General features: G+C 38.4%; 1 protein-coding gene across 3 annotated transcripts in view; it reads left to right on the top strand.

Moving 5' to 3' along the window:
• Window positions 1-8,917, top strand: part of CAV2 (caveolin 2) — a 230,734-nt gene extending 221,817 nt beyond the window's left edge. Inside the window, exons 5-7 of one of the 3 annotated variants that reach the window (XM_017870666.1) lie at window positions 190-280; window positions 609-796; window positions 6,331-8,917. In XM_017870666.1, the coding sequence (XP_017726155.1) occupies window positions 708-796; window positions 6,331-6,481 (240 nt within the window). In that variant the 5' untranslated portion in view covers window positions 190-280; window positions 609-707 and the 3' untranslated portion in view covers window positions 6,482-8,917. Of the gene's footprint in view, window positions 1-6; window positions 281-608; window positions 797-6,330 lie in introns of those variants that run through there. The other 2 variants (XM_017870665.1, XM_017870667.1) reach the window with 2 other exon arrangements.
• Window positions 8,918-24,859: the final 15,942 nt, after the last annotated feature.

The raw sequence follows: 24,859 nt of genomic DNA, 5'->3' as shown, positions 1-24,859 counted from the left end.
CTGGGCGAGGCGAGGCGAGGCGAGGCGAGGCGAGGCGGGGCGGGGCCGGGCCCTACGGGAAGGGGAGGCCGTGCGGACCCGGAGCCGCACCGCGCCAGCCCGGCTGCAGCGGCTGCGCACCAAGGCCGCGATGGGACTGGAGACGGAGAAGGCGGACGTGCAGCTCTTCATGGACGACGACTCCTACAGCCACCACAGCGGCCTCGAGTACGCCGACCCCGAGAAGTTCGCGGACTCGGGCCAGGACCGGGATCCCCACCGGCTCAACTCGCATCTCAAGGTGAAGCCCGGGGCGGGCGGGCCCAAGTCCCCGCTGAGGCCGGGAGGTGCGGGCGCCCCTCAGCCCCGCCCCACCCCGTCCAACCCTCGCCACCTGGTCGGCCCTGCAGGGTCTGAGACCCGCACCCTCTCCCGGTCCCACTCGCCACCGGGCCGCCTGCGTAGCCAGGAATTCTTAGCCAGGTTCCTGTGCGCCCACCGTGACCCTAAGAGAAGAGGGGGACGCCCTGGCACGTCCTTCCCTCCTGCTTCCCCCGCCCAGAGCGCTCCCGGTTCCCAGGGCGGCAGGTCGGCTGACGGTTCAGGGTCCCTGCGTCCTGTCTCCGCAGCTGGGCTTCGAGGATGTGATCGCAGAGCCGGTGACTACGCACTCCTTTGACAAAGTGTGGATCTGCAGCCATGCCCTCTTTGAAATCAGCAAATACGTAATGTACAAGTTCCTGACGGTGTTCCTGGCCATTCCCCTGGCCTTCATTGCGGGAATTCTCTTTGCCACCCTCAGCTGTCTGCACATCTGGTGAGACGGGGCACACCGGGTGGACCAGCTTTCTGAAACATGGGCATATTCTGCGCCACCTGCCCCCTCCTCTCCCCTTATCCCAGGCCGGCGGCAGGAGGAGGAACGCGCATCAGTTCCCAAGCAGTAGGAAGAACTGGAAGGCCTTGAAAGGCTGTGCGCTTCCTTTACAATAACAGTTTGGGCTTGGAGTTTCAACAGGAGAAAGAATGTCGGTCTTTCCTGGGGTGTGATTTTCCTTGCATACATAAGGCTGGGCCGAGTGTGGAGGCGGGTACCTGGAAGCCATACTTCTTGCCACAGGCTGCTTTCAGGGCCCTGTTGTGACTCGTGCCTGCGATTCTAGGCAGGGCTCTTATTTCTTTCATTACCTTTTATTCAGTCACTACCTGTGCCTGGGGTGAAACAAAAGTAATCTCTGAGCAGAATGCCGCTGACAGTAGAATTGGACGAGGATATCAGACCTGGTTGAGCAGTGGTGTGGAGGGGCTGCTTCAACTTTGCCCCTGGCAGATGGCAAGATGGGACCCAGAGGAAAGGGAGGTGTGTGCAGTTAAGGCGAGGGTCTCCCAGTACAAACGAATGAAAACTCCAGCTACGAGATAATGAATGAGGCCTCCAAATTACTTTTTCACTGATGAAACACAAATGGAAGTGGCATCTAGTTAAAGGGGAAAGAAATATGGAAGCCCCCTGGATATTGATAGGATGTTTTGAGTAACTCTATTCATACTCAAAATGTGTCCTAAACTGTAGAGAACATTCTTAAGCATCTTTTAAGTTTTTTAAGGAAAATGTCATATTTTACCAATAAATATTGTTGTGTTAGAAAATATCCACTTTAATCTGAGAGGAAGAGTATTCAGTTCATCCCCAGTATCACCACAGTTGTCACACTAGCGCTTCAGGTTACTAGTGTGTCTAAGTAACCTGAGGTACTTCCATGTCTTTCTTACACTTTATACGATATTGCCATACCCTGATCTATGCTCAGTGTTCGTTGTTAGAAGTTACCAAATTATTATTTATTCCTGTATACCACCTGAATCTTAATTTCTTTAGTCAGTTAGCTAGCTAGTTAGTTCAACAAACTAAATTGATTGAGTGCTTAGTTTGTGCTGGACACTGGGCCAAGATGAATGAGAGACAGGGTCTGCCTTCAGCTTACTCACGGCCTATCAGGGCAGCTGGCTAGGTACAGAAAGCATGCTGAGAAAACACCTTCAACTGACAAAGAGGGAAGAACAGACAAAGCTTTGAAGAGGGAAGGGAGTCAAAAAAGACTTTTAAAGGATAAATGAAAATTCACCAAATAAGTAAAGGATAGACAAAGAACGCCAATTTAATTTTATCACTGCAGGTTGTAAACAATTAAACTATGTTGAAGGTGCCAAGATTGCCAGAGAAATGAAAATGTTTGCCTTTGTACATGATCAGCTTTGTGGAGATCAAATGGATAGTTATATTCTGACATTGGCACATGAATTTTTTTAAAGAATGCCTAAGTTGGCGCATAAGATTTGGGATTCCTAATTAACTAAAATTAATCATCTAACCTCTATGTCAGTTTTCTCACTTTCAAAACTGTGAAAAACTGGGTGACCACATAGCATATTATGAAATGCTGGCTACGAAGCTCTTTGGAAATATAAAGTACCATATTTATAGTCAACAAAGCTAGACTTCCCAAAGCTTTTGTGAAATAATTAAAAAAAAAAAAAAAAAAGAAGTTTCTCATTTACTAAATGGTGGAAAGATATAAGTAAAACTACAATTGACCAAGCAATGCCTCCTTCCAGCTGGCTCTTCTGAGAATGGGAGGTGTTTTTGTATAGTACTTCAATTGGTGAATCATCAATGCACCATTTTTTAGCCACATAAAATGTATTTAACTTCAGCTTGTTTTTTAAATTATACTTATGTGAGGCATTAATATTTAACTGTCAGATGTTTGTCACCAGGCAGCTGTGATTGCAAGTAGAGGAGTCATTTCAAACAAGAATGCTTAAAAGTTAGCTTATGCCTTGATAAAATAGGTTTATCATTAATAGATTGCATTTCCATGACATGATAAGACCAGATCAAGGACAGACCTTACAGAATTGCAAACCCATTTGGGCAAACTTTTTTTTTGTTTTCTTTTTATCTATTTTTTTAAAGCAGGGGCTTGTGTATTGTTTTTACCAAAAAGTTAGTGGTGATCAAAGGTATGAAAATATGCAGTAATGGAACTTTGAACCATGTCACAATATTAAAACAGGTCGGATTTTAGATCCTTTAAACGAACAAACAACAACAATAAAACACAGAAGTCCGGTGGTGTTGGATCCTAGACCGGAAGTACAGGTCATTAGGAATCAGTGAATTAGCTGGATTGCATACTACAGTCAGACAGAGATAGCTGCTGTTTGTTAAACACAGGTTATTGATCATAAGTGAATCATAACCAAACAAATGTGGCTGGAGCACCCATATCCCTTATTTTTGCTGAGATGCAAAGCAAACAAATGTCCAACTGATGGAAATGCAATAGTAGCAATCTCATTTCTAGAAGACAGTTTTCGTACAGTAAATTGCTATGATTGCAATCTGCATGACACTACAATTACTACAACACTAAATAAAAGTTTCTATCCTATGGCCTTATTATCCAAGGGAGGAATATATAACCTTATAGATTATAACATTTACTTAAGAAGTGTTTGGTCACATTGAGCCTCAACCAAATTTGGGGTCAATCAGAACTGCCTGGAGTTTCAGAAGCTAAACTATTTGTGATGTTGAGAACACAACTTAAGTTTGATATCAGAGGATCATTAGATTCTCTGCTCCAAAATTAGGGAACACAAGTAAACAAAAATAAAATCGAAATGAGTTAACAACGCCCTATAAACTGAACTCCTCAAATGTGGGTAACTGCTTTGCTGAAACAAGAAGATTCACTTTTGACATGTGCTAAATTCCCTTTTAGGACACAAAGATCTAAGGAGTCATGGAGATAGAAAATTTATTAGCCTAAGGAAGAATAGAAAGTACATTGTATTCTGGCCAGGAGCAGTGACTCTTGCCTGTAATCCCAGCACTTTGGGAGGCCAAGCTGGGCAGATCACTTGAGGTCAGGAGTTCAAGACCAGCCTGGCCAACATGGTGAAATTCTGTCTCTACTAAAAATACAAAAATTAGGCAAGCATAGTAGCAAGTGCCCATGATCCCAGCTACTCAGGAAGGCTGAGGCAGGAGAATCACTTGAACACGGGAGGCGAAGGTTGTGGTGAGCCGAGATCACATCACTGCACTCCAGCCTGGGCGACAGAGTGAGAGAAAGAAAGAGAGAAAGGGAGAGAGAAAGAGAGGGAGGGAGGAAGGAAGGAAGGAAGGAAAGAAGGAAGGAAGGAGGGAGGGAGGGAGGGAAGGAAGGAAGGAAGGAAGGAAGGAAGGAAGGAAGGAAGGAAGGAAGGAAGGAAGGAAGGAAGGAAAGGAAGGAGAGGAAGGGAGTATGGGAGTAAGGGAGGAGGGAAGGAAGGAAGGAAGGAAGGGGAAAGAAAGAAAAGAGGGAAAGAAAAAAAGAAAAAAAAGGAAGGAAGGAAGGAAAGAAAAGAAGAGAGGGAGGGAGGAAAGGAGGAGGGAAGGAAGAAAAGAAAGAAAGAGAAAGAAAGAGAAAGAGAGAGAGGAAAAAGGCCACTTTGAGGTTATTTTGTTATAGTTATTTTCATTATATATTCTGCCTTCAAAATAGGTCTATTTATTATACATTATAATGACAGCATCATACAGACATTTCAGGGGTACATAATACATGTCAATCCTCATAGCCAGTTCTGTGAGATCTCCTGTTGACACTTTTATTTGTAGCAACATGCCCAAGACCACACATCAAGTGAGAAATACAATAGAATAAAAAGTCTAAAGTTGCCATCATTGAGGTGTCTATTCAGCTATTTATCTCTGAAACACCTAGTAATTAATTTTCCTATTATATAAAAATGTTTCATGTATTTAGCACTTGAAACAAAACACAAATATAATTTGTGGAGACAGTCAATGTGAATAATTCTATATTCTAAAAACATATCTATCAATCAGAAACCTGCCTAATATTTCCTTCATTTTAAGCTAAGTACAGCAGACCCTAATGTAAGTCATTTTAATAGCAAACCAAGAAAATCAGCCTACTCCCTTACGCCCACCCAGGTAGTAATAAAGCTTCCATTGAGGCTATCAGCAGTGCCTGAAAATCTCACAACTACTTTTGTGCTCAGAGGACATTACTACAACAGAGAACATTACTACAACAGAGAACATTATTTGGAAAATTACATATAAAATTAACCATCCTGAGGACCATAGGGATATGCAGCTCTGTTAGGAACAAGCATGCAAAAAAATAACAACTTCAGGATAGACTAGTTTTCTTGTGTAAAAGTTCTAACATCAATCGCAGGGCTCTTTCAACTATACCACACAGCCCTTTTCAGTGTGTGTGCTTACTGTGAAAAATTAAAAATATAAAGCATAGTTAATAACATAAGGCATAAAAGAGTGATAAATTTATATTAGCTCAAACACTTACTAAGGGTCAAGGATGTCCTCACTGTTTAAAAAACTTAAACTCTAATAGGAAAGACAGAAATACAGCATCTATTTATAATACCTTTTGATACTTGTGAAGATTAAGAAGTTTGTTTCAGTACTTTAGAAATACAATGAGGGAATATCCGATCTAGCCTGGTCCAGGAAAAGGGAAATAGACGGAGGCAACAGGAAAGGCTATCAGAAAGTAAAACCTCGGGGACATACGAAGACTTAAGCAGGTTAATGTTAACTGGCAGAGACCAGGTAGATAAAGACACGGTTTTATTTATTTTTGTTTTACTGTTTCAGATAGCATGCCACCAATAGAAAGAATATTAGTATCTATTATCTACATGACTATATTTTTAAGCAACATATTTTTATGCATCTTATCACTTTCGTCCATTTGCATTACTATGAAGGAATGAATACCTGAGACTGGGTTATTTGTAAAGAAAAGAGGTTTATTTTTGCTCACAGTTCTGCAGGCTGTACAGGAAGTACACTGCCAGCATCTACTTTAGGCAAGGACCTCAGGAAGCTTCCACTCATAGTGGAAGGCGAAGGAGGAGCAGGCATATCACATGGCAAGAGAGGGAGCAAGAGAGAGAATGGGGAGCTCCCAGACTCTTAATCAACCAGATCTCACGCAAACTAACTGAGAACTCACCTTATCAAGGGGGCGGCAGGCACAGGCACTAAGCCATTCATGAGGCATCTACCCTCATGATCCAATTATCCCCACTCGGCCCCACCTCCAACACTGGGGACTACATTTCCATGAGAATCAGGGGGACAAAAAACCCAAATCATTATCAGTGATCACTGTTCATTTATTTATTTCAAATGCTCAACCAAATTTAAGTAAATTGGGTCAGTATTGTATCTTTTCATATATGTACAAGAGAGACCTTATTTGTTCACAACAACAATCCTCACACATCTCTCTTCCTTCATTCCAGGATTTTAATGCCTTTTGTAAAGACCTGCCTAATGGTTCTGCCTTCAGTGCAGACAATATGGAAGAGTGTGACAGATGTTTTCATTGCTCCATTGTGTACAAGCGTAGGACGAAGCTTCTCTTCTGTCAGCCTGCAACTGAGCCAGGACTGAATACTTGGACCCCAGGTCTGGAGATTCGGATACTGTAATACTTCTTTGTTGTTACAACATAAAAGCACCACTGTTCTGTTCATTTCCTAGCTGTTCTAATTAAGAAAACTATTAAGATGAGCAACCACATTTAGAAATGTTTATTGACAGATCTTTTCAAATAATGCTTTTCTGATTAATAGCCAAAGATTTTGTATCTAACTTTGTAACCAGAATTATACAATAAGTTGACACCACTTAGATTTAAAGGCAGGCAGTTTTGCTTTAGTACAATAGTATAAATTTTATAATGATGAATTTATAATGATTAAGGGACATTTCTATCAAAATACTACAATAGTTTTATGCACAACTTCCCATTAAAAATGAGATTTCTTATTTGTTTGTTTGTTTGTTTTACTCTGGGAGTAATACTTTTAAATTACCTTTACATATATAGTCACTGGTATACTTAGAATATACAATGATCCTGGAAACTGCAGTAACAAAAGCACACAATGATTATAGTAACTATCAGATACAATAAAACAAATAAATGTGAAAATAGATTCATGAAGATGTATTCCTTTAAAGTATTGTTTTCCTACAGGCCTATTTAACAAGATGTTTCATTTTACTGTATATTTTGTACTTAATATAAATGTTGCTCTAATCAGATTGCTTAAAAGCATTTATATTATATTTATGTTGTTGAACTAATATATGAAATAAGTAAATGTAGCTCCCACAAGGTAAACTTCATTGGTAAGATTGCACTGTTTTGATTGTGTAAACATTTATATATCTTCTTTGGAAATAAAATATAAAAGAGCTATATACAAAGCTTTCTTTTCTAACTTTTCCAAGCAAAATCTGAAATGTTTTATGACGGACATTTATCTGGCTGTGATCTTAAAATAATTCACATCTAAATAGTATTTTGTCTAGAAGATGCTTTCTCTCTAGTAGTTAGAATTAAACCTGTGTCGGCATTCCTATTAATGCTTCACTTTACTTTCAAGTAATATTGGTGCTATTTAACATTTTATAGTAAAGGTTACTTCTGATACTTTAGTACCATTTCAACTACAGTGATTCATGTAGAGAGACAGGAGAGTTGTCAACTTGTTGGGCTACTGAACTACAGGCATAAACTAAAAACTAACAGCTGCAAACTTTTAAGATGTTCTCTAATATGGGTATGTAACACAGGATAAAGTTATTCTTGTCATTTTGAACTGTGGAGTCCTATTTCACTGTGATGAATCATGTTGCTTTGAAAAATCTCATTATTTCTGGGCCAGGCAAGGTGGCTCACACCTGTAATCCCATCATTTTGGGAGGCCAAGGTGGGCAGATCATGAGGTCGGGAGATCAAGACCATCCTGGCCAACATGGTGATACCTCGTCTCTACTAAAAATACAAAAAAAATTAGTTGAGCATGGCGGTGTGCACCTGTAGTCACAGCTACTTGGGAGGCTGAGGCAGCAGAATTGCTTGAACCCAGGAGGCAGAGGTTGCAGTGTGCCACTGCACTCCAGCCTGACAACAGAGCAAGAGTCTGTCTCAAAAAAAAAAAAAAAGAAAGAAAGACAGAAAGAAAGAAAGAAAAGAGAAGATAAAAGAAAAATCTCATTATTTCAAAATAATAGACATATACCAAAAAAAACTTTATAATGTAATTACTAAAATTTCCACATCTTAAAAGTGTGTAAATGCTTGAATTACCATCAGAGCCTGAATTGACATTCCTTTGGATACCCTTATAAGTGACATAATAAGATTAATAAGATTTTTCAAAATCGCCAGGACTGGTGAATATAAATGATGATTGAACTGGAATACTATTGGGGACCAAATCAAATGAATGATTAAATTTTGAAGCTCATACCCTTTTGAAGGTAGTTGCAAAGAGACATTTCAAAACTGCCCTAGGCCATTGTAGCATCCTTAGATGGGACACATAGTCATTACCTTAAAGCACCACCACTCATTTTAACCATATGGATTTTATTATGTTAGTTTAAAAGGTCAATCAGTCTCATGACTTTATAGTTATGTTTTGTATTTAAAAACATTTTTTAAACATTTGGATATGTTGATAAACCAAAACATTTGATTAATAAAATATCTATTTTAATAAATTGGGAACTTCTGTCCTTTCAAATAGCTATTGGCAAGTTTTAAACCCAAAATATATACACATAATTCTGTAATAAAATTGTGTGACTTCTAACAAGTAATATGTGACTTCCTTATTTCTGAACAGTACTGGTTACTTTCAAAATGAATTTTTATTGAGATTTTCCATTAAGTATTTTTTTCAAAGACTCAAATTTTGTACCAAGTAAATTCAGCTTTTATGCACAAACATGTTGTTTGTTTTATTTGGGACTGGGGGAGGTATATGATGAGCAGACTTCCTCAGAATTCATAATAAATTTTCTAAAAGCCTATAAATGTGTGTATTGCTTTTATTACAGTAAATATGGAACATTTCATACCGATTATTACCTTATTAAAAACTCAAAATAATAAATGCATTAGTTATTGCTTATTCGGAATGTATCTTTAAAAATAATTACATTAGTACTTGAATTATTTGTTTTTCAGCACTTAAAGAGGTTCCATATAAATTTTCTGTCATATGATAAATAGTATAAAATAGCCTGTTCACACACCCACCATACTTCTTCTTTTTTATAAAGTCTTTTCTTGCTAATCCTAAATAAACTGAAATTTCTGTTTCCAATTTTTAAAATAAGAAAGTAACAATATAAATCACACGTACTTGGATACCTGTACTATGAAGCTAGACTAGAGTCCAAAATTATTTTTGGAAAGTGAGTATGTAAAGAGTAGTTGCTGATGTTGGCATACATTTTCTTGTCAGTTCATCTGGAAAATGACCAACCTATAATAATAAAGCAGGTGCTTGGCTTTTAAAATGTTCTTTATAGTTTTGAGGAACTTTTAAAATTCATCTTTTGATAGTCATCCACATCCCATTAATTTATTTTGATGCCTTTCTTGGAAAGTTGCTGGAGTGTAGTGAAAAAAGCCCTGCCCTAGAAGTCAGGCAACTGGATTCCAGTCTCAGCATTGCCATTATTGAGGTGTATCCCCTCGGGTTCTCAGTTTTCTTATCGTTAATGAAAGAATTGAACTAAATGGTCTCTCCGGAGCTTCCCATCTCATTGTTTTCTGTGACTTCATTAGGATGAAGACTTGGCTATGTATATGAAAACCAACCTAACTGTCCAGTCCAAAAACATTTTTTTAAATCAGTGCATTTTCAATCAATTACAGGATAGGTGTGCTATAAATACAATAATTAATGCATGTACTTTTCACCCTTCCATCGATTGTGAGACTGTGTTTGGCTTCAATTCGTTAAAACAGAGATCCTAAGATTTTTATCAATTGTAAGTCTTTATTATTGTTATGAGTTTCTCAAAAAAAGTTACTTTATATCTTAATTAGAATTTGCTATTGAACCTTTAACAACATGGAGTTGAACTGTGCAGTTCACTTATACTCAGATTTTTTTTCAGTAAATACAGTTAGTCTTCCATATCCACAGGTTCCTCATCTACCACCAAACTGGATCCAAAATAGAGTATTGCAAGATGCAAAACCCTCAGACAAGGAGGGCTGACTTTTCATCTCCTTGGGTACTGCAGGGATGATGAGACTTAACTATGCAAGGACTTTTATATCTTCAGGGGAGTTCTGGAACCAATCCCCCAAGGGTACCGAGGAATGACTCTATTTCATTTGAAGATTTTCTATCAAAATCACTGCTATGCCACCATAATCACTGCCATCTTTCCCTTTTGCCCAGCTATTTGCCACAGCCTCCTAACTGACCTCACTCCCTGCCTTCAATATGATCACCAATCCATCTTTCTCTTTAAAAAAATACGATTACACCAAGACTGCCCTGTCATTTCCCTGCTTAAAACTATCAATTTTTATGTGATTGCCCTGAGAATAATATTTCAAGTTCTTGAGCAACATATGCAAGACGTTCACTATCAACCTGTTGTCATCGTTAGCGATTTTTCTGTAACTTTACTGAATAACGCGTGCTACTTCCGTGTACCCACTCTCTCCTGCCCCATGCCAGCATTACTTTTCTCCTCATGCCTGCCTCACTCTTATCTGCTTCCAAAACTCTTCCACATTAAGTGCCTCTTCTGTGTCTACATCTAAAATCTTGCACAAATTCCTATTATCCCCTGTCACGTTGTAAAAGTAACCCTGTTAACTAACACCATTACACTGCTACTTAGGTTTTTGAGAACCAGAAACATCACTTCACCTTTGCTAGGATTCTGAAACGGTGCCCAGTACTTAACGAGTTCCATCAATATTTTCTGAATGAATGATTATGTAAATAAATAACTGGAGAAATCTTGGGATAATTACAGAACTGGGAGTGGGAATTGCACTACTACTTTGTAATTTCTTCATTTACAACAGGGATTTGAAATGTACTGATTCTAACAAAAATTTCCTTCCCAACATTTTCTCACTCATGAATCATTAAGTTGGGAAAACTAAAACGTATATAAACAATTTTATATTTTATCGATTGGGGTAATGCCTGCCTTTAGTCTCCATTCTCTTATCTAATATTTACTTTTAATTCTTCAGGGGTAGAAAGCCCTAGCATTTAGAAACTTGTTTGGAAACACACTATCATGCTTTCTAGAATGTTGCTATTTCATTTACTATTCTATTCCTCATTTTGAAATTTGTAACACTGCAACATTGTTTCTTTGGGTTTTACATTTTAGAAAACACACTGTCTCATTTGAATCCCAGGACAAATTAAATAACATAATGGAGAAATCAAATAAATAATAGCTCAGTTTTTCTAGCTTGCAACCTTATTTTAGAATGGTTGTTTAAGATAATAAGTGCTTACAGAATTTTTACAGGGTTACACGTTACTTTAAGAAACTTAAAAAAATAGTAAGTAGAACTGCAAAGAAAAATTACCACAACGAATGTAATTTATCACAAATCAGGATTGGGCACATTTCTTCCCTTCAAGGTGTATATGTGTGAAGGGAGGACAGGGGAAGAAATTGACAGAAGAGGGGTAAAGGATACAGGTATACTAGATATTCAGTTTATATTTTTTAGGAGTAAAAATCAGTCTGGCAACTATAATTTAACCATCCCAATTTCTTCTCCCTATTCACCCCAAAATAGCAAAATGAGCAAAATAAAGCACTCCTTGCTACATTTTTTAAGACATTTCTGTGCCCACTCTCCAGTCTCTTGCTTTGGATTGTATCTGAAATGCTGCCATTGGAACTTGACATCTTGACACTTTTTTAAGTGAAACATACCCTTGAGTGGGGTAACATTTCAATTTATTAGCACTCATCTATTTACTTCAGGTGAACAAATGATCTGAGAAAGGAGTGTCAAAAACTACATATGGGAACCGAGCATAAGAGCTCTGAGCACAATATGAGAGTACCACACACTGATTAAAAGAGATGTCACCAAAGAGAAAGCTGCAACAGAAAAGGGAAACAAGAGGCTCCAATCACATGGCCTTCAGCCTTCCCCGTTTTGCTTTTGGACAACCCAAATCACTAGTGAAAGGGGCATGGAATCCTAGCAGGAGTGGAGGAAGCTGAAGTCAGCTAAAGACTTTTCTTTTTATCCACAAAGTAAAGTTGCTTTTGTCTTACTGAATGAATAGGACCCTAGGAGCGGGCATGAGGGCTCTGCTGGAACCATGTGCCCTAAAGACAATGCTGAAGCCTGAAAATGAAAATGAAAATGAAACTGTAACTTGTGACCATCTATCTGTGTTTTCTCTCGCCTTGCCTCTCTGTGCTGTTGACTGTTGTGGCGTGTCTGTGGCAAAGAAAGACCATACTGCAGTCAGAGAAATCAGAGGACACCACTTCAACAATTAACCAAAAATAGGACAGGGACACCTATCTGCCTGCACTTGGACATGGACGTATTAGGTCATTCAGCTCAGCTGCGTGACTGGAGAAATCATTTTGCCATTATAGGAAAAGGTAGGGGTGTAGGATGATGAGAGAAAGGAAGAGACATGACTCAGAGTAGGAAACAGCATGTAGCCAAGGACAAATATTTCTTTAAGACATAAATGGATCAGGAAGAGGTGAGAGCAGCAGGTCATCTTTGGAGCATTCTTTTCTTTCCTGCCTCCCAGTTACTTGTCACCGAGCACCAACCAGTAACAAAAGGGGAGAGAAGGGCAGTATGCAGGACCTGTTTCTCTAACTGACTGGCACATCGGTTCCAGCCAACTGCTGTCTCAGCTAACTAGGGCAGTGAAACAAGGAGTCATTTGGAAGGTTGCAGGGATGCACACAGCATATCCCAGGGATGCAAGTGGTGAGGAATAACCACCATGCTTATTTTACTGAGGAGGAAACTGGTTGAAATTCTTTATGCATTATATGACTGGGAGACCTCTGATCTCAGTACAAACAATAACAGGAGTATTTACGTTTGTTGAGCACTTATAATCTTCTGGGCATTTACTTAATCAGTACAATAACCCTACGATGGGAATGTTACTGTCATTCCCATTTTTCAGATAATGAAAATGATGTTGTGAAGTTAAGGAATTTGCCCTAGACTACAGCCAGGATTTGAGCCAAGAGAGCCTGACATCCGAGTCCACACTCTTAATCACTGTAGAGATGATTTTCTAATTCCTGAAAGAATGTGTCCATGGCTGTTCTTATGATTTCCAGCCAAAATCTTCTTTTTTCATTCATCATTCAATCATGTCACCTTTCCTACTCTGAGAAGCACCTTTTTTCCATTCTCCCATCAATGGAGCCAGTTTCATGTCCTCAGTTGTAAGAGCTCCCCCAAGCTAGCACCTAGGCTTCATGTACCCTCCACACTCTGCCTCCGTCTAATCCCTGAGCCCCTCCCCCAGCCCTATACGCCACTTTTCAGGGCACACCCTTTCTTTCTCCTTAGGATCTGAGCTCTATACCTTACACTCCAGCTAAAGTCAGAAAAATCATTCCCAAATGCCATTATTCCCATTTTTGTAAATTTTATAGAATTTTATTCCTTCACACAGACTTCCCTAATATGTATCAAAAGCCCAGTGATGATTTTTCTTCTCACTGCTAAACATACTGACATGTAAAATATTAATAACTACAGCAAAAAATTTCAGTTTGGACTAAGTGTATTGTTTTTTAGACAGAATCCTTATTTTGTATTTTTCTTCATTTTGTTGGAAATTTCTTGTCAGTTTGTACATCCTTTAATATGTTACCCAATTTTATTTTCAGTTACTTTATCTTGGAGATCCTGGGGAAAACCATATATGAATTTCTTTTCTCCTATTGAATAATTTGCTCATGATAAATTTTCTTGATTTTATTTTTTAGAGACAGGGTCTTATTCTATCACCCAGGCTGGAAGGCAGTGGTGCAATCTCCTAGGCTCAAGCGATCCTTCCTTTTCAGCCTCCCCAGTTTCTGGGACTTCAGGTGTATACCATCGCACCCAGTTCCTATATGTTTTCTCACAAAGTGACAGTGGTAAAACAATCAGTATCAAAGTCAGGAATTATATTGAAAATGGGAAATCATGACACTAGAATACATAAAAAGAAGCATCAGATGCAACCAACCCTTTCTCTCCAGTTATCTATAGCCTTTCGGGAGCAGACATAGGAGTAGTACACGTTACTCAGGGTTAGGTAACATAAACAAGATGAAAAGATCCCCACAGAATTTCTAGTCTATTCAATCAATTTCACACGTTGTATGCGCAGGGGCCATGCAGGGGATGGGACGGGGTGGAGGGAGGGGCATGATGAAAGCAATGGAAATAAAACACTGAAAAGTAATTTGTTATCATATAGAAGAAACAAGTGAGCAATCAATTGAATCATTAATATACATTTTATTTAGATGAGGAAAATCCTATGATGATTACAATTTTAAAATTAGATTGCTAAAAAGTACCAGCATTGTTGGTATTATTTGTCCTGGAAGTGATTGAAGGGTCCTAGGAAAAAAAATACTGTGTAAAGTAATTTTTATTAAAACTATTTTTTTTCTGAGGAAGAGAAATCCTATGTAGGGTTATCCTAAGCCATAATTTTATTCTACTAGGCACACACAAACACACAAAACTGTGACCATAAGTATATTCAAACAAGGGAAAATGGCAAATAGAAGATTGTAAAATAATTTTCCTGGAAGAACTTTGGCAATAGTAAGCATTAATCTGGAGCAGATCAGATGCAGGTCAGGCTCTATGCAGTGTGATGAGCTAGGGATCTATTGATTTCCATGATTTTATGGTTCTTAGAGTTGAAGAAATATTCAGAATTGGAAAGGAAAATGCCTCACATCTGCAATGAACTCTGCAAGGCATGGGACTCTCCAAAATGCAGGGTAGGTTTGGGCTACTTTGAAGCAGCCCTAAGAAATTGCTCTTTTTATGAAGTTAATAGATTGGTGCCACCTCAACTCTTGCTGTTCATCAATACATTTTGGGTGTGGTCAATGGGACAACTTAATATAGCTCAAGCCCTTTCATAGCAAAAATAAATTTAAAAAATAATAATCCTGGCTACTGCCCAGTTTGTAATTCTTGATTTCACATTCCAAGAAGCCTTCAGTTTATAGAAATAGAAAGAACTGCCAGTTCCCTGCAAGCAGTTTGGCCAACTTAGCCTGTAGGGTTCCCTCTTAAATGATGCTTCCTTCAATTTGCTTACAAATATTTCTTTAATAGTATTTTCATTTGTTTATTGAGTTGGGATTCCCTGTAAGTCATCCAGCCTGCAGTGCTACTGCTCTTCCCATGATGTACAGGCTCCTTTTGTATTTGTGGAATTTTGTTCTCCATTCAGGATTCCTACATAGGAGAGTGATATTTGCTGGCATAACTTCTGCCTTTTTAAACATCTTCAGGTTTAAAGTTTTTATTTCCCCTACATTACTGCTTCTCAAAGTAAAATGAGCATAGGAATCACCAGGGGATCTTGTTAAAATGCCAATTCAGATTCAGTAAATCTGGGATTGGTCCTGCAATTCTGCATTTCTAACAAGCTCCCTGGGTGCTGAGGCTGCAAGTCCCTAAATCAAACTTTGAGTAGCAAGGATCTATCTAGTAAGCAGCTTGAGTAAGACATGGAAAGAGATGAAGATAAAGTAGCTACAGACAGACAAGAGAAGAAACTAACAGAGAGTTCATTTGTTTGGCTCTATGAAGATATTCTACTGGCTGTCCAAAAATTAAATCCCCTACACCTGCTTTAAAACACATTCACATTCCCTCTGAAGTTAGCTGAGTTGCTTGAAGGCAAAGCCAGCAGTGCAGAAATAAACCCCATTCTCCAGTATGCACAAAAGCTGGTGTTGCAATCACAGATTTTCCCCGAAATTAGTGAAAAAACAAACTCATCACATGATTATAAGAAAGTAAAATTCTGTATGAAGAGCAGATCACTTATGTGTATGTTACCACATGAACATACACACACACACACATACATATATATAAACACGCACACACACAGTCTTTAAAGACTGACCTTATTTTATGCTGTAATCCTAGACTTTGGGAGGCCGAAGTGGATGGATTGCTTGAGTCCAGGAGTTCAAAACCAGCCTGGCAAAAATCCTGTCTCTACTAAAAATATAAAAATTAACTGAGTCTGGTGGCACACACCTGTGAGGATCACCTGAGCCTGGGAGGTAGAGGCTGCAGTCAGCCGTGAAGCATGCCACTGTACTCCAGCCTGGGCAAGAGAATGAGACTCTGTCAAAAAAAAAAAAAATACGAAAAATCAACTTGCATACACATATATAATGTCTGTATCTATATAAGCACATATATATATATATATTACATATATATATACACTTTTAAAAGAGTAAAATACTTTACTCTTTTAAAGCATCATTGCCTCAAAAGGAGTGGTTTAGAGACACATTTTCCCCAGGTAAAACCAACTCCTGATAAATGGTTTCTTTACTAGGGAAGGGCCAGAAGGAAAGAGAGTTTCCTCTGTTAAATAATGGAGTCCTGACTTAAAGCCAGATGGGTTACAAAACAAAGGGCTTCTGTGGAGAACTACTCCCAAATATTTACATTAACTTAAGAAAAACATGGACGTTTAATATCTGCTTATAATTTGGGGGCAGTATTAAGGGGCTAAAGTCATTTTTATTCTTTATCATTTCATTAAAATCAAAATGGATTTTTTAATTACTTACTTGTTAATAACAAAATACATGTTTCCCTAATATGATATTAAAAAGCTCTACTAGTATGCTATAAAATGGTACATTTCTCAGATATAAGCTATATTATGTTAAATATATATTAAATCTAGGTACTAGTTACATCATATTACATTATTTTGTTGTCCTACTAAGTTTGAGATTTAGTCATACTTTGGATAACATTTATGGGGCTTCCATACTTCTAAAAGGTGGTCATAGTTTTCTTTTGCTTAAATAGGAGAAAACGTAATCATTGTATACTTAAATATTTTACATCTCTCAACTAGATGGAAAGTAACAATTTGTTTTACCACTTGACCATAATTTTTCTGAAAATTGCTAAGGTCAAGCCTCATAGTAAATATTTTCAGTCTTTGTTAGGTAGGGCTATAATTTTTACTTTTATTATTGATATAAATCTATCCAGATAAAAATTAGCCAAGTGTTTATTTACCTCTCATTTCATGCTTACTGAATACATTATCCCTTGATTATATTAGTATTTGGCTCCCGGTTTAGACTAAGACTTCCTATCTTTAGAGAATGGTAGCCATTATTTTGGTAAGGTTATTATAATCCACTCAATTTCATGGCAGCTATTTTGATTTCTTATATGTCATCATAATGAGATGATGAATTGAAACTTGACATTTTTCATGGACTTTAAGCATAAATGAAAATAACTCAATGAAATTTGGTTTGCTTATCACTTCACATTTTCTCAATATTTGAATTTACTTTTATACTGGTAAATCATATCGCCTTTTCGAGTTTGTTTTTAATGGAATTAAAAAGAAAATATTATCTCAAAGAACAAAATTTTGCAATAAGATAAAGTAAGATAAAGAAAGGGTGTACATTTTGAGATAACCTACCTTTAAAGGCAAAATTTTGCTACATTTTCAAAGACAAGCACAAGTTTCATCAGACTTAGTTCTAAACCCAGAATAATAATGATGACACTTTGCCCGCTGTCGCACAAATACCAATGAGACTATTTCGGAAATTCTCTGCAACTGGAAGTTTGTTTCTGAAATCTGGTTTCAGGCAGTATCTCTCCAGATCTTCATTAAAACAGTGAAGAAGTAGGAGGAAGATGCCAGCAGTTTCAGCAGCCCTACTGAATGTTGGCCTAGGGCAAGCACCTATGCTCTGCCAACTCTGTTTTAAAAGGCAGGGAGGAGAAAATGAATGTTTTGTTTTGTTTTGAGATGGAGTTCTGCTCTTGTTACCCAGGCTGGAGTGCAATGGCATGTGGTCTCGGCTCACTGCAACCTCTGCCTCCTGGGTTCAAGCAATTCTCCTGCCTCAGCCTCCCAAGTAGCTGGGATTAGAGGTGCCCGCCACTATGCCCAGCTAATTTTTATATTTTTAGTAGAGATGGGTTTCACCGTGTTGGCCAGACTGGTCTCTAACTCGTGACCTCAGGTGATCCGCTTGCCTTGGCCTCCCAATGTGCTGGGATTATAGGCATGAGCTACCATGCCCAGCCAAAAATTAATGTTTTAAAGAGTGATTTTTGTCAGAAATTACTGAAATACAAAAGCTGGCACTCTAAAGGCTAGTTTCAGCTACCCAAAATCAATCATTCTTTTGGGTTTCACCAGCCAAGAAATCTGAGAAAGGTAATGGCCTAATTATTATTTCAGTAAGATAAATTATCAACTGTCTTGAAGATCACATTCTCTTTTAAGGCAAGAGAATGCATCTGTGACCATCCCAAGCCCCTCTCTCTGAGGCCCTCTGTCAGGCATTATATTTGAGAATCTTCATCTAGAAGTTCACATTTGATTTGTGATTAAGGGATTTTTGTTTTTGTTACCAATTGTTTAATGGAAAAAATTTTAGTATGCTGTAAAGCTTTCTGAGAAAGCAGTAATAAATGGCAAAATAGTAAGTATCAAAAGTTAGATTAAAACTTATAAAATTGAAAGCCAAAAAAAAAAAAACAACGTCTAATGACTATACATATGTGATATATATTTCAGTTCTTCATACATCCCTTGCCATGGCCTCATCATTGGTGGCAATTCCATCCCCATCCCTTGATGTTGGGCTAAGTCAGTTGACTTGCTTTGGCCAAGGGAACAAGGCAGAAGTGACAGTGTGCCTCTCCAAGTGTGGGCTTTTAGAAGCCTTGCACGTTTTTTCTTGTCCTCTTATGTCACTGTTGCTCACGCAGCAAGAGAAGAATGTGCCCCAATCATCTTGCTAGTTCAAGGAGGAGGAGAGACGTAGCAAGTGGCGAGAGGTGGATCTGCCCCAGATACCTTACCTAGATCAGCCAGGCCCCAGCCAACCCAACCCATAGGTCTGTGATAAAAATGATGGTTGTTTAGAGCACTGAGTTTTGTAGTAGTTTACTTATGCAGTATTATTGCAGCAATAATTGATTGGTACACCCTAAAATGTAGTCTTAAAATAAATATGTGTCAGATATATGACAACAAAAACATGTTGGGTCACTTCATCTTTTGCTTTCAATGAGCTGCTGTGATACCCTTTAGACAGGGCCACAAAGCCACATCTGCCCTACTGGCCCAGCAGTCACAATATGGCTATTCCTCTAGCAATTTTAGCTAGGACACAAAAAAGAATTGTACTTTCAACATACAATTTGCTACTCAAAAGCTTTCTTAAGAATTAACCTTATTTCCATTGTATTAAATAACCAATCAGATTTATTTTGTATTGAATAACAAAATATTTTACAAATAAAATTGTAAAGTGACATAGGAAACGCTAAAGGCTAAACATAGTCTTTCACTATCAATATTTGGAGTTAATTAGGTTAAAAAGCCTCAATTGAGGCTACCAATGAAATGTAAATATTGGCAGAAGTTCTGAAATTACATATGTGAAATTTGAGTTTGAGGATTTGCTGTAACCCAGAAACAGCAGCTCTTAGAGATGTTACTTGCAAAAATCTTGGCAAGATTTGGTTGAAGGGAAAGGGGAAAGTTAGGGAAGATGACATTTCCCTAATCAATGTTCTTCTCTGGTTGCCCCTGGAGCTTTCCCCTACCCCATCTACGCTTGTGAAAGAATTTTTATAGCATAAAAGCAGAGATAAGGCTTTTCTTAATTCCAAAAATCCTGGTCCTGGGGGATTCATGGCATGAAAATATTGGTGGGAGATATAAGAACAAGGCTTTCTGCTCAAGGGAGAAGAAACTTGGAAAAGAAGCAAAGTAGTTTTTGACAGAGGTGTTTCCAGGGTGGGCCCTGATCAGTTAAGAGGATCGAAAAGCAAAGATATCTGTGTCTTCTGTTTCAAGATAGGGCACACGGAGGCAGTGACACTCTGGAGCTTCTCTGCACCATGACAGAGCATAGGACTCATTCTGTTCTCTACATCACACTCACCATGGGAGGTTCCACCATGCTGCATCAGACCTGCCCACCCAGATTCATCAGATTTGTTTGCAGAGAGCCCCAAGAAAGAAACAGAAATAGCAAGAAAGTGTCTCTGGCCCAAAGGGACACATTCAATGATCTTGAAGGACAGTGCAGCTCTTGTTCTCCCGAATGGATAAATGAACAAGAAGGGACAGAGTGCCATACTAATCATCGGATGCCAAGATGCTCAGCTAAAGAAGAAACCTTCCTCCACAGCCACACCAAAGATTCCTGGTCACCTCATAAGCCCCCGGAATTTAGGACAAAATGGAAGAAACTAGAAATTGACTGAAATTAAGTTCCTGCAGCCTGAAGGAATGGGGTCTTGTAAAAGAAATTAAGTTCAGTTACAGAAAAAGAGAAAGTTACAATTCACATGGGACTTTGACAGTATCTATAATGTTTTCTGTTTAAAAAGCTCTGGAGTAAATAAGGCAAAATGATACTTGATCAAATTAGGTGGCAGGTGTCCATCATACAATTTGCCATATCTCAGATAATTGAACTATTTTACAATTAAAAATACTTTGAAGTAAAATATGTTTATTTGAATCTTAAATTTGTGGACGAAAATGTGTTCCCTCAACCCTAGCAACTATTGTGCTTTGTGCAGTATCCTCAGAGCTTCAAATACATCACCTTACTAAAGTTTACACACTCCTATTGGGTAGATATCAGTGGTAGTTTTCATTTTGTAAATAAAGTTAATTTAAAGAAACAGTAGGAAAAGAAAACTCTTAGTCATCTTGATCAGAAAGATTTTTTAAACACAAAATCGCTGTTTGTTTGTTTGTTTTTTAAAGAAAATAAGTAGAAAAAATTATTTAAAATACTCAAAGTGGAAAAGCCCAATCCACGGAAGCTTCAAGTTAGAACAAGGTGAGAAAGGGGTCAGGTGATGTGGCAAGTCTATATCCAGAAAGCCATTTCTTTCCACATATGACATGGGCAACTGTAGGAAGGAGGCCTCAATGGGATTCAGCAGATGCAATGAATAGCAGAAGGCCTATGGGGTGGTGATGTTGATAAACAGAGTAAATACTGAGCTGAACTCAGAGATCATTAAAAGATGACATGTTTATGTACTTACACACAGATGGTTAAAACTTTGGCATGTTTATACACTTGCATGTAAATAGTCACTGCTCTGAAATGTACGTTGCCCTTCCCCGAGAACCGTTTACCTCCTAATGATTCAGCAACTAACCAGCAGTACTCTAATGCACAGCTCCAGTGCCACGGCTGAAGTTTGAAATGATTAGTGGGTGGCTCTTCCATACTGATTATTACATTTTTATAATATCATACCTGGTAATAACTCCTATTATAACCCAAGCTGGAATTCCTTCTCTGAACGCATTGCTAAAGGCGCATTTGGGAAGTCTTGGATTGCCGAGTGTTGGGAAATGTTGGAAAGATGCCTGCTTCTTAACACCACTGATATCATTGAAAGTGGTCAAACCTTTACATTTCAAATCTTGTAGTGGTAGTTAAAAGAACGTAGCCAAGAATGTGAAAAGAACCCATAGTGGCAGGGATGGGAAGAAGGAGTTGTGCCAGAGTAAAGCGACATAGAGGAGGAGATGAGAGAACATGAAAAGCAATGAATTTCACATTTTTGCCATAAACTGACCCTGACTAGCCTACTTCAGAACCTCATGTCTCAGAAGTTGCTAAGAGGTGCTCTAGTGATTTATCAACTGCAAAATGTTTCATTATCCAACAAAACTCCTTAGGAAAAGGTATTTTTAGTGTATTTAAGCTTTGGTGTCCTCATCTCTCAGATGGTTGGTTGGGTTCACTTGCATGGCTTTTAGATCTATATTTCTAGTGCCCTCTAATCCATGGGGATGACCTCTTTTTTTTTTTTTTTTTTTTTGAAATGGAGTCTTGCTGTCATCCACGCTGGAGTGCAGTGGCGCGATCTCCACTCACTGCAAGCTCCGCCTCCCAGGTTCACACCATTCTCCTGCCTCAGCCTCCCAAGTAGCTGGGACTACAGGCACCTGCCACCATGCCCGGCTGATTTTTTGTATTTTTTAGTAGAGATGGAGTTTTACCATGTTAACCAGGATGGTCTCGATCTCCTGACCTCGTGATCCGCCCGCCTCAGCCTCCCAAAGTGCTGGATTACAGGTGTGAGCCACCACACCCGCCTGGATGACCTTTAATGCTGCTTTAAAAAAGAAAAAAAAAAAAATAGAGGGAAAATGAATTGCCAACTACTCATTTTTTAAGTAAATGATTTGGAGAGTTATTAACTTGCCTCCAAGCCTAAAGTTATCTGTGTGGGAATCAAAGAAAAACAGTTTTGCTTATATCATCTATTCATTTCAAATTTTGTACCTATGCTAACAATGTTCTTCTTCTCCTTTTATTTCTCATAAATCTAGAGCAGTTTCTCTAAGTCAGCTATTATAACCAGACTAAGATGTGTTTCTCTTTGGTGCCAGCTTCTTGTTGAGGCAGGTTAATGAAGAGTTTGTGGTTTTTCCTCTCATTAGGAATGCATTTTGGCTTTGACAATGCTTCACTGATCATTACGATTCCATTTGTTGCTGTTGATTAGACTTTTCTACACGGACTTTCCCAGCGAGATTGCTTTCCCTCGGTTGAGTACTAGTTAAGCATTCACTTAAAGGCCTCCCTGGAAAGTCCTTTTCTTGCTGGAATGCAGGACAAGCTCCCTCTGTGTTCCTGTTGACTTTTTTCACAGTTAACATTACTCATCACAGCTGAAGACTGAATAACAATAGATGGGAAGTGGTTTCCACATTTTTCCACAGAACGTAACCCCAACTGACCTGTATGAAGGAAGAATTAAATGAACTTATGGCAGTCATTAGAGGTGGGCTAGGTGCTATAGAACATATTAAACCTGACAGTCCTTTTCTAGTATATTGTGTTTGTTAATGTTTGTTAATATAATTTGTTCAAAGAATTTAGAAATGCAATCTGGCAGAAATGAAATTAAGAAAATGCAACTTTTTGGCCAGTTGTGGTGGCTCACACCTGTAATCCCAACATATTGGGAGACTAGGGCAAGAGGATTGCTTGAGGCCAGGAGTTTGAGACCAGACAGGGTAACAGAGTGAGATCCCGTCTCTACAAAAACTTTTTTAAAAAATCAGCAGGGTGTGGTGGTGCACTCCTATAGTTTCAGCATTCTATCAGGAAACTGAGGTGGATCACTTGGGCCCAAGAGGTCCAGGCTGTAGTGACCTATCAATGCACCACTGCACTCCAGCTTGGGTGACAGAGGACACCCTGTCAGGAAAAAAAAAAACAAAAAGAAAGAAAGAAAAAACAAAGAAAGAAAGAAAGAAAGAAAGAGAAAAAAAAAGAAAGAAAGAAAGAAAGAAAGAAAGAAAGAAAGAAAAAGAAAGAAAGAAAGAAAGAAGAGAAATCCCAATTATTTGTTTATTCATAAATAAGCTTATTTTAAAACATTCCAATTTTTTTAACTTTTATTTTAGGTTCAAGAGTACATGTGCAGGTTTATTAAATAGGTAAATTTGTGTTGCAGGGATTCGTTGTACAGATTATTTCATCGCCCAGCTACAAAGCCTACTCCCCAATAGTTATTTTTCTGCTCCTCTCCCTCCCTGATGCTCCACCCCTCAAGTGGGCCCCAGTGCCTGTTTCCCTCTTTGTTTCCATGAGTTCTCATCATTTAGTTCCCACTAATGTGGTATTTGGGAAAACCCAATTTTTGAAAGAACTTTAGTCTGCTAATCATGAATGGCCAACGTAATTACAGGCATGCCAACATTTGCAACACTGTGACACTTTCCCTGCCATTCTTAGTTAAAACTGATCTTTTGTTCCAAAAAATTTTGCTATCAACAATAGCCTGTCCTTTATAGATTTTATACTTTTGTGTCTTCTCTCCAACTAGATAATCAACTCTGCCAGCATTCCATCCATTTCCTTTTCTCCTCCCTCTTACTCCCAACCCACATTCCCCTCTCTATTTTAATTTTAACCTGTGCCCCTTTAAGTGTACTCCACCTTTTTTTCTTTTTTTTTTTTTAAATAATTTCCAGTGATACTTTGACTTTTGACTGCATATGGAAGCATAGGTAACATGTCCTTTCCATTTTTGGATAATGAGTTTCCTGATTAATTACAGCTCAAGAGTAATATGACTGATTACTATTTAATTCACTTTGTGCTTTTTTACAAAAAAGTAAAGAGAGAAGCCCCAAATTCAGGAACAGATAAAATGCTTTAATCGCTACCACATTTTTTAAAAGTCTAGTCAATTAGAAAAGTTAAATCTCTCCTCACAGCCAAGCACAAAAAAAACTTCTCTGGTAATAAACCTGAAGCTTTAAATAATTCTACAATTATAAATATTTTGTGTGTTTTGCAAATATAGCATAACGTGTTGGCATAAAATTCCATTTTTCCAGAAAATATCGGTAATAAAATTACAGAAAAGTTTAAAATCTTCATTTCTTAATTCGAAGCGTTTGGGAGACATTTCAGAAACGGATGGGAAACGTTAAATTCTGCATGCCTGCTTAAGTTTCCATCCGCACCGACTAGATGTAAACGAGTGTCACCAAAAGTACACCACAGGCACCCACACAGATTACTTCCACAAGGGATCCACAAAGTTTAGATGTGAAATGTACCTAAAGGTTCCTAACCATCTTTCATCCCTCCCTCTGTGAAACAGGGAGACAGATGTGTCTTAAGGCAGAGATGGAACGTGGGCGA

This window comes from Rhinopithecus bieti, unplaced genomic scaffold (genome assembly GCF_001698545.2).
Source record: "Rhinopithecus bieti isolate Rb0 unplaced genomic scaffold, ASM169854v2 scaffold_5350, whole genome shotgun sequence".
Classification (NCBI taxonomy): domain Eukaryota; kingdom Metazoa; phylum Chordata; class Mammalia; order Primates; family Cercopithecidae; genus Rhinopithecus; species Rhinopithecus bieti.
Note: the sequence above shows the minus strand (reverse complement) of the source record. Positions and strands in the feature narration are given on the sequence as shown.